The sequence below is a fragment of the Sus scrofa genome, chromosome 14, assembly GCF_000003025.6.
Source record: "Sus scrofa isolate TJ Tabasco breed Duroc chromosome 14, Sscrofa11.1, whole genome shotgun sequence".
In the NCBI taxonomy this organism is placed as follows: Eukaryota; Metazoa; Chordata; class Mammalia; order Artiodactyla; family Suidae; genus Sus; species Sus scrofa.
In genome coordinates, this window is record NC_010456.5 from 29,390,123 (window position 1) to 29,400,786 (window position 10,664).

Below are 10,664 nucleotides of genomic sequence, written 5' to 3' on the forward strand. Positions count from 1 at the left end.
CCCTGGCCTCACTCAGTGGGTTAAGGATCCAGCATTGCTATGAGCTGTGATGTAGGTTGCAGATGCTGCTGTGGCTCTGGTGTAGGCTGGCAGCTACAGCTCGGATTAGACCCCTAGCCTGGGAACCTCCATATGCCGCGGGTGCGCCCTAGAAAAGACAGAAGAAAAAAAAAATCACTAATATATAAAACACAGAATACCATGCTGTTTTTAAAAAGAATTGTTTATTTACTGAACCTGGGGAAGATTAGATACACAACCAATTTTAAATTTACATCTTTTAACTCAATTTTGAAGTGTTTTCACACAGACACACAGAAATTGGCATGCAACAGTTGTCCTAAGGTAAAATGGTTACCTTAAACTGTTGCAAGTATTTTCACCCAAGGTTGAAAAATTGTTTATCCTGAACATGAAAACCTTTAACAAATTTAAATTAATTATATAAAACTCGTTACTTGAAGTTGTCCCCTTGCAAAGATCCAAAAAAATTGTACAAGTGACTAATATACATTAGTCACAACATAATCCTGGATCATCCCCACGCCAAAACCAGATGCTCTTTTAATTTTACACCCATCATCAGCGACCAAGAGAAAGTCATTTCGTTTTATACAAAACAAAATTCACATGTGCCAAAAAAGAAAGACCCAAGGAAAACAAAAACCCTAGTACTGACAATGCTGCTCAGTACCCTAATTAAACAGTGGCCAAAATGCCACTGATAAAAATAAAATAGTGGCTGTATATCACTGCAAAGAAATTCAAGAGGCTTAATCCTTTGGCATCAGAAACCCAGATTTTTCCAATTAAGTGAATGCATACCTCCAACATGCCAAAAGTGGAGAAAGGGGATGTGCCAGCAGAGAAAGAATAAGTGTTACCATTCGCTGAAACACCCAGAGAAATGGCTCTAATAGAGCCTTCTTAAAAGGTTAGGCAGAAACCAAAAAATGGTGATTAGCTGTTTGTGTCAATAATTTTAAGTGGAGGTGACTGAATTCAAAGCAAGGTTCAAAGTAAAACTTTAGGAGGAAAAATGTTGTTGGATTAATAAGTCTTATCTTTAAAGCAAAAACAAGATAGACAAAGGATAAAAGTACCAACCTTCAGGCTGGAGAGAAAACGTCAAGATTCAGACAGTTGTTTCTCATAGGGACTCAACAAACTGAATCTTTAATGACTTGAACTGCAGGATAAGGGATCACAAGAATGCAGTCATTTTAGTAAAGTACTATCAATAAAGTACTATCCTGAACAAACTGCATTTTATTATGAAAACAAAAGGAGAAGATATAAGGACTATACACCTATATTCCACTTACAGTGTTTGAGTTCTGGAAGGATCTGTGTAATGGAGGCAGAATTCAAATATGAAACTATGCCAATCAAACATAAATTTCTCACTATAACTTTCCTAAAAAGGTGTTTCCCCCAAATCTATTAATCACAAAGAAACATAAGCTGTGAATGTACAGTTCAAAAAATAAAAATGTAGAAACTGATGCATTATTATGACCAAGACGTTTGGTAAACAGTGAAATTATGCGCTTGGGATCATTAGGAAAAGGCCTTTTAAACAACCCTCCGGACTTCAAAAAATCTCTTCAGGTAGTAGATCTGTCCCAATGTCATGGCAACTAGAACAAGAGCTTCAAAGAAGGACCAAAGGACCACTCTGCTGTTTGTGTTGTCATTGACTGTTGAGGGCAAACAAACACATAAAATTTAACAACCCCTTAAAAAAAAAACAAAAACCAAGCAAGCAAAAAAGCATAGGCATCATAAATTATCCCCTAGTCTTAAGTCTGTGTGACAGTAATTTTCACACAGCATTCAAAGTACTCTAGATATCTTTGTCTTCTGTCCACAGCAATTTAACATACTTAGAATAGAGAACTTTAGATTTAAATGAGACCTTAGCGATCCATGGAGCATAGTCAAGTCCACACTTCTTATACATGGGAACAGAGAGGAAAGTGACCTGCCCAAGGTCACATTCTAGGGTTAAAACCCAACAACCTTCTTTCTCCCTCACATTAGAAAATTCCTATATTATGATTTTTTTTTTGGCTGAATCAGAAGATTGACTTCAAAAAAATCAAGAGGTATTTCAATATCACAGAGTTACCCAAAAAGCACTACCTCCCAGGTCAAAATGTGTTAGTCTAAGTGTCTTTTTCTTTAAACATTGATTCAAATATTTATTGAGCACCCACTATGTACCTTGCATTTATTCTAGATGGAGAGGTTTCTTCGTTTTATGAACCATTGCTGGCAGCCACTGCCAGACAAACTTGAACTGGTTTCATGATTTACCCCATTTTTTAGCCAAGAATCTGATCATCAAAGGACCAGCCATGACAATATTAATTTACTGAATTTATGTCACACTCTTTCAAGTTCCTGATCAAATTCCTTAACTTTTTAAAAACCAAAACTGGGAGTTCCCATCCGTTGTGCAGCAGAAACAAATCCAACTAGAAACCATGAGGTTTTGGGTTTGATCCCTGGCATTGATCAGTAGGTTAAGGATATGGCGCTGCCATGAGCTATGGTATAGGTCGCAGATGTGGCTCGGATAACCTGCGTTGCTGTGGCTGTGGTGCAGGCCAGCAGCTGTAGCTCAGATTGGACCCCTAGCCTGGGAACCTCCATACGCTGCAGGTGCAGCCCTAAAAAGACAAAAAAATAAAATAATAATAAAAAACCAAAACTGAGTAATTTGATTTTTCTGTAAATGGCCAATACGAAAGCAGTTGTAATTAGCAATACAGTAATACAGCTGAATAAGTGACTGCCATACTTTCAGATGTATGTATACCACTTAGTAAAAAGATAAACTAGAATTGCAATAACTACTGGACTGATGATCACTCAAAAAGAAGTGAAAAGTGGAGTTCCCATTGTGGCGCTGTGGTTAACAAACCCAACTAGGAACCATGAGGTTTCGGGTTTGATCCCTGGCCTCATTCAGTGGGTTAAAGATCCAGCACTGCTGTGAGCTATGGTGTAGGTCACAGACGCAGCTCGGATCCCGAGTTGCTGTGGCTGTGGCGTAGGCCGGTGGCTACAGCTCCGATTAGATCCCTAGCCTGGGAACCTCCATATGCTGTGGTTGCAGCCCCAGAAAAAAAAAAAAAAAAAAAAAAAAAAAAAGCATGAAAAGCAATTAAATGTTTGCAGAAACATAACTTACAGTTACTCAAGAAAAAACAAATGTGGCTTTTTTTTCCCAGAGTAAGAATAGGCACATGCCCAAGAACATTAACTAGAACTCTAAAAACCATCAACACTGAAATTTTAGTCCTAATTCCATGGCATGAAGTTTACTTCTGCTGCAAACCTAGTAACCAATTTCTAGCATAACTGAGTAACTGGCATCTTAAAATTTTGTCTAAAGGGGGAATGGATGAGTAATTACTGCAAAACACTAAGCAACCATATAAAAAGAAGCATTTCTCTCTTCCTTCACTTGGAGAAAAATGCATCTAGAACACACTGAAGCATAATAAATTAATAAATAAGAAAGTAACCATCTAGGAAAATGTGTGTATATAAGACACTGTTCTCAAACCACTCACATATTAGCCTGATGTAGAAGCAACACAGTATTATTAAAACACTGTAGTTAAAAAAGAAAAGCCTCACTATAACTATCTCTGAGTAGTGAGTGTTATAGGAAGATACACAAAAAATAAACAACGTTGTGGGAACTATTTGATTTGCAAAATTAAACTGAATGTCTAAAATTCTATTTTGTTTGTTAAACAAATACAGGAGTATCTCATTCAAACCAAAGATGAGAGAACAAGGCTGGATGTCCATCCCCATAGACTGGAAGATGGGTGCTTCCTCTGGTTGCTGTGTTCCCAAGGACCTTCTATACCTAAAGCCCTCTGGCCTAAACTGTTAAGCTACACAACAGTGAAAGCTCTGAGCTCTCACACTATTCACTGCCCTTCTCATCTTGGAATGGGCTGGCCCCCACTTGGGAGCAAAAAAACCGATAGGTAAGGGAGAGAACAGAATGATGCCAGAGGGTGCAGAGATTAAGGGTGCAGGAAAGGAGAAGGAATCATGGTGGAAGAGGCCAGAGTGCAGACATACAAGTCTTGTCTATCTCAGGGCCCCCTCCACCCCAAAAAGCTGAGAACAGAGGCACTTCTCCAGTTTGCTGTAAGTACTCTTTATTCTCCTAAAGAGAAGCAAAATCTACGCTCTAGGTCCTAAAGGCGCCTTTCCATCAGTGGCAAGAATAGATGAAAGAGGGTGGGAAAGAACAGAAGCCACATCTTGAAGAAATCCATCAGTCCTCATCTATTTGGTCTATTTGAATCACTCTTCTCTCCACTTCCCACCCCAACATCAGAACAAAGATTTCAGACACAAGCCACTCTGCATTTACAGATGCATCTGCTCCCAGCAAAGTCTATCCTCAAAATGACTTGGAAGATGAAGATACTGAATGAGTGTGGACCTGGATCTAAAATATGGTTATCTGGTCTGCATGTCAATATATGGAAGCTCTGGTTTTAAAAGCAAAAGCATCTTAATGCTACACCATGGGCTAAACAGACTTCTGCAACTTAAGGTGGGATTCCAATCATCAGTTTCCAAAGACAAACACATCCCCAGGTCTGTTTACAAACTTGGGAACCCTAACTCATTTTCACCTGGTCAGTTTTAGTGCTTTCTATTTTAATTAGACTTAGGTTTTAGAAAAACAGCTAAGCTTCAGTATATAATATTAATTACACTGGCACAAAAGTTTCAGACATGTGATTTAAAACCAATGCAATACCCATTTTACAATGTTTTTCCTTTCTGCTTTATGGCCACACATTTTTTTAAAAGGCTTAAAAGCTTGTGCTGAATCTTAATAGCACTGTTTACAATGAATGTTCCAATAATAAACTAGTCTAGTACAAAGCTCTACAAATAAACATATATAGTCAAAAAATATGTTTGTATAGTTGCTTTTTTAAGCCAATACTTTAATGTGTTTATGTTGCAAAATTTCCAAATGAGGAAAACACAAACAAGCTCGTGGAAAAAAAAAACAAAAAACACAGGCTCGTGGATAATATACCTTTACCAATTCATACTGCAAAGTCAAAGCATTAACTTACTTGCTCTGTGTATTCTCTCCCGAACTTCCATGTATTCCTGTTCATGTTTTACAGCTGTCATTGCCACTGCAAGCTCATTAATCATTTCTTCTAGCTTGTTCTGATGAGCTACAGAAGGATTGGAAAACAGATTAGCACATGTTTGGCAATCTCTTTTCGAAAAATACTTATAAAGCTAAAAAAAAAAAAAAAGTCCTCAGAAAAGGCATACAAAAGAAGCTATTTTTAAGAAATGGCTCAGATATCATTTTGTTTTTTTATTTTTATTTTTATTTATTTATTTTTTTTTTTATTTTCCCACTGTACAGCAAGGGGGTCAGGTTATCCTTACATGTATACATTACAATTACAGTTTTTCCCCCACCCTTTCTTCTGTTGCAACATGAGTATCTAGACATAGTTCTCAATGCTATTCAGCAGGATCTCCTTGTAAATCTATTCTAGGTTGTTCAGATATCATTTTGGACTACTGATGACAATTTAATTTTCAAATCTTTTTTTTTTTAAATTCATTCCCAGTAGAGAAACCTCTTTCAGAGTAGTAAACATAGTAACAATGTTTACTAACTAAAGGAAACAATTAACCCTTGGAAATGTCTTCTAAGGAATTGTTATGTGAAAGTTAACAGTAATGGAGGGAAAAAAGATGGGGGAGGGGGAGCACCATAAAATATAAAACAAAACCCTAATAATAAATAACATTTGAACAAAATCTACTCTTAAAAACCATGTAACTCTAATGTTAATTTAGACGTAGTATCAAAACTGACTTTTAATCTTTATGAACCAACAGAGAAAAACACAGACCTCTGAGGAAAATCCACACCAACTCAATATTCTTCTATTATAATCAAAGCAATTAATTTCACTACAGTGGGAAACAGCAGGCACTTGCAAGCAAAGAAACAAACTCTCAGCTGCTCAAGGTTTAAAATCAGGTATTTTCTTGAGCAAAAAATGCATACAGGGTAAACCAACAGTTCTGAAGAATAAGTGTATGCTTCTAGGTAGTGCTGTATTATGACAATGAACAAACAAGCAGGGAAAAAATACACCACAGGAAAGACTGCCATCAAAGGGGTCTCTTCATGACTGCCCAAGATTGGACCACATTCACAATTCCAAATTGCCATAGATACTCCTAAATTTCTTAAGAGAAACCAAGAGCCTCTCCCATTTTAAGGTAGTTGGGCTGGAAGCACGAATGTAATGTCAGAAGCCCATGCACTAGGTGGAACCTTTAGAGCAGGGTTTCTCAGGAGAAGAAGCGCTGCGGACATTGTGGACCACACAAACCATTGCCATGGGCAGCTGTCCAATGCACTGCAGGACCACCAACCCAGCCTGAGAATCAAAAAATGTTTCCCGGTGTTGCCAAATGTTCTGGAGCGCGTGCGTGGGGCAGGCGGGGGGCGATATTATCCTAACCTGAGAACCACTGCTTTAGAGGAAAGCTTGATTCAATAGCTGCCATTCATTGATATTAACAAGCAAGAGCAAGAATTTAAAATACTGTGTTAAAATATTATTATTTTTTTTTAATTCATGTTCATCAGCAAACATTTCCTAACTATTTAGGAAGACGAATTTCCAGAAAATGAACAAAGACAAAGCCCCTCAAAACTCCTCGTTCTCCTAGAAAATTAGCCAAGTCCTGAACTGCAAATGGCCCTGAAAAGCAAGCACAGAAATTTCTTAGTAGTATGATTCTCTAAATTCTATTTATTTCAAAATCTAAAGATAGTTCAGCTTCTTTACGTTAATACTCTACTAACTGCTCAATATCTAGAACAAATGATATCACATTAATACTATGAAATGGGTTGAACTAATTTCCAAAAATCTTGAAATGAACTATGGCCAAAAAAAAAAAAAAAAAAACACCTGTATGTGCTGATTCCTGATAATTGATCCAAAAGAATCATTTTAGGGTTCACTGCTGGTCAGTTGAAGAATAAAAATTAATCTAACTGCAATGCATGTCTTACAGAGCTTTTTTCACCTAACTAGATATGGCTCCTAGAACTGCATTTCAAATCCAACCAAGTTTCAAGTTAAAGAATGTTAATAACGGTAAAACAAGCCTATAAAATACTTCCTACAACATCAACAGCTTCATGTGCTATTAGTTATGCTTTAAGATTTTTACTAGTTCAGTTGTATTTGAATCTTTCCACCTTTCAGTGTTCATTTTAAGAAGTATGTTATTACTAAAATGTCAACCACTGTGTTCCCAGTGCTATTAATTTAAAATGACCAGGAGTTCCCGTTGTGGCGCAGTGGTTAACGAATCCGACTAGGAACCATGAGGTTTCGGGTTCGGTCCTTGCCCTTGCTCAGTGGGTTAACGATCTGGCGTTGCCGTGAGCTGTGGTGTAGGTTGCAGACGCGGCTCGGATCCTGCGTTGCTATGGCTCTGGCGTAGGCCAGTGGCTACAGCTCCGATTGGACCCCTAGCCTGGGAACCTCCATATGCCGCAGGAGCGGCCCAAGAAATAGCAAAAAAAGACAAAAAAAAATAAATAAATAAAATAAAATGACCTAAACTACATCACCTGTAATTGAATAAAAACCACCAAAAACAATCACTCTAAAACTCTAATTAGTTGCAGTGTTTTTGTTTTTTTTAACTAAGAAAAAACACTCTCATGCTAACAAACTGAGGTTAGAAAGTAGGAAAGCAGAAATTAGACAGTAGCCAATAAAAATATGCAAAGGCAGGATGCTGTCAAAAAGCAATCCACATACCATCCCAGGTATCTCCACCACCTGAAGAAGAGTTTAAAATAAAACACATACAAAAACAAAAAGTTGAGCTCAACTAGTCATGTACACAAATGAGCAAATAAAGATGTACATACCAGAATTAGCAAGTTAACTGAACAACCTAAGATACAAGTAACCTACATGCTTACAAGAGCACAAAGTGACTAAGAAAAGCAGCCAGAAATGGCAACTGTAAAGACTGAAATATAAACATGAACTTCCAGTAACTTCTTTTTGTTAATCAGAAGATTTGGATAATTATAAAGTTTATTTCACAAAAGGTTTTTGGTTGTAAAGACAGTGACTGAATCTAGAATAAGATATCAAAATAAATACTCCATTCAGGCGGATAAAATTTACAGAATATTAATTCTTGGAACATGATTTTTAAAAAAATCTTTAGAATGTTCATCTTACCTTCTGTTTCCATGTCTTGTCCTTTTGGGGCCTCCCCAATATCAATGGTGAACATCACTATCTTTGGAGTCATGGTGGACATCCTATTGCTAAAACAAAACTTATATGTTCCATCCATGTGAGCAGCAAATGTGTATTTCCCACTGGACTCCCGGTCTCCTTTATAAATTCCTTTATTATCAGGCCCTGTAATCTGGAGGCAGGAGAGAAATGTGTGAGATTACACAAAAGATTCAAAATCATAAAACTTCTAAAGTGAAGTCCATCAGCAATAGGACATTCACTAAGAAAATGTAACCTGCACTTGACTCCACTTCACTTAATGACAGAACTCCACAAAATTCCTGTCGTAGTGCAGCAGAAATGAATCTGGCCAGGAACCATGAGATTTCGAGTTCGATCTCTGGCCTTGCTCAGTGGGTTAAGGACCAGGCCTTGGTATGAGCTGTGGTGTAGGTCGCAGAGGTGGCTGGGATCTGATGTTACTGTGGCTGTGGTGTAGGCGGGCAACTACAGCTCAGATTAGACCCCTAGCCTGGGAACATCCATGTGCCGTGCATGCGGCACCGAAAAGACAAAACACAAAACAAAACAAAACCCTAAGAATTTTGAGCAAGCTACATGTCTGGGTCTCGCTAATTGATTACTGCCAGCCAGTAAAGGAATCTGCTTTATCTGAGATGCCTGAAGACATAAGACAAAGGACTAGATTGGATATTCTGAGACCCATGTTCTCATCCTAGGCTGCTGCATATCAGCTGTTAGACTTTGTTCAAGTTGCTTTCTCTTATGAAGCCCATGCCACCTGTAAAACTTGTAGACTGGAATAGCTGGTGTCTTAAGCTCTCAGCTAACTTTAACAGTCAGTCCTTCCAGTAGCTCCTTATTTCTGGATTTCACTTGTTTTGTGGAATTTATGCCCAACTCCGCTGAGGGTCAGTGTCAAATGGAAAATCCTTAGACCTAATTAATCATGCTAACGGATGACTTTAAATATTAATTACATCTGATTTTCTAAAAAAAGTTAGAGGCGAATCATTCTTTTGGCTTAAAACAAGACACAGGAAATAATTTACAGACTGTTGGCTTCTTAAAATAATTTTCCGTTTTCTCCACTTCGCTGCAGTCATTACACCTAAAATGCATAACCAGCCTCACTCCCCTAGCCGGAGATGGCTAAACGAGGTATCACGTAAAGGAGATTCACGTAAAATCGGGTAATCTGGATCATTTCCATGAAAAATAAAACACAACGCGAACGTCTGCCTACATATCTCAATAGCTTTCGATTTACTTTTTCAGAAGTTTCCATGTCACGTGCCAACTTTAATTTGCACTATGGAGGAAAGCAGCTGCTGACCGTTCGAGACCCGCCACCAGCTAAACGAGACTGTGAAGCGCCTCCTGGGCCCAGATCTGACACGCGGCGCCTGGTCGACAAAGCTCGGCAAGAGGTTCCAAGGGGAACCCGCCATTCAAGCTGAGTATCCAAAGCAATCAAGCAACGGTTACGTATCCCGTGGGGAGCCCGGAATCCGGGGAGATGCGGGGAAAAGGGAGGTTAGAGGGTCGCTGGGTGGCGGCCAGCGCCCCTCCCAGAACTCGGACAGTGGCCTCGATGTCCCGCTCCCCCCGCGGGCCCCGCGCGCCGGCGGGCCCCGCGCGCCGGCAACCCCCGAGCGGCCGCAAGACCCCGCTTCGGTCGCGGGCAGCGCGCCCGCACCTCCACGTCGATGTCCAGGAAGCCGCCCTCGGCCACCTCGAAGATGAGGCCCATCTTGGTGCCCGAGGTGACCCGCTCGAAGAAGCACTCCTCGGCATGTGCGTCGATGCTGACGAAGTAGCCCGAGGCCGTGCCAGGAGGGCGGCCAAGAGCACCAGCAGCTCAGCGAGCGTCACCATGGTGGGGCTGGGGCCGAAGCCAGGACCGGGAGCGCGGCCTCCAAAGCCGCCGTGGCCGCCGCCGCCACCACTACCTTCTCAGCCGCCGCCGCCTCAGCCCCGCCCCTTCCGGCTGCGCCACCCGAGGGGGCTGATGCGGGCGCCGTGGATTGGCGGGCGCCTGCAGCTGCCACGTAACGGACGCACGGCAGCCGCCGAGGGACAAGGCGTCTCCGCGCGGGCCGAGCCTGGACGGTGGCTCCGAAGGACCAGAAACCATTGTCCTCTTCCTCTCTCCAGTCGCGCTTACAACTTAAATTTCACATGGACCACACGAGGAAAAAACAGTAGCAATAACCCTCCTCCCCCTAGTGCAGTATCTTCTTAGGATTGTCCGTAAAGATGGCAGAAGATTTGGAGGCAGTAATAGGAGTGGAAGGAGGAAATGGAGCTGAAACCAAGGGCTTT

The 10,664-nt window shown here is 40.4% G+C and overlaps 1 protein-coding gene across 1 annotated transcript; it reads right to left on the reverse strand.

The window, feature by feature from the left end:
* Positions 781-10,332, reverse strand: TMED2 (transmembrane p24 trafficking protein 2). The gene is given in 6 exon segments (XM_003359088.4): positions 781-1,700; positions 5,133-5,240; positions 7,881-7,901; positions 8,316-8,508; positions 10,039-10,172; positions 10,175-10,332. Coding segments are annotated over 6 exon segments (624 nt in total). The 5' UTR covers positions 10,218-10,332; the 3' UTR covers positions 781-1,575.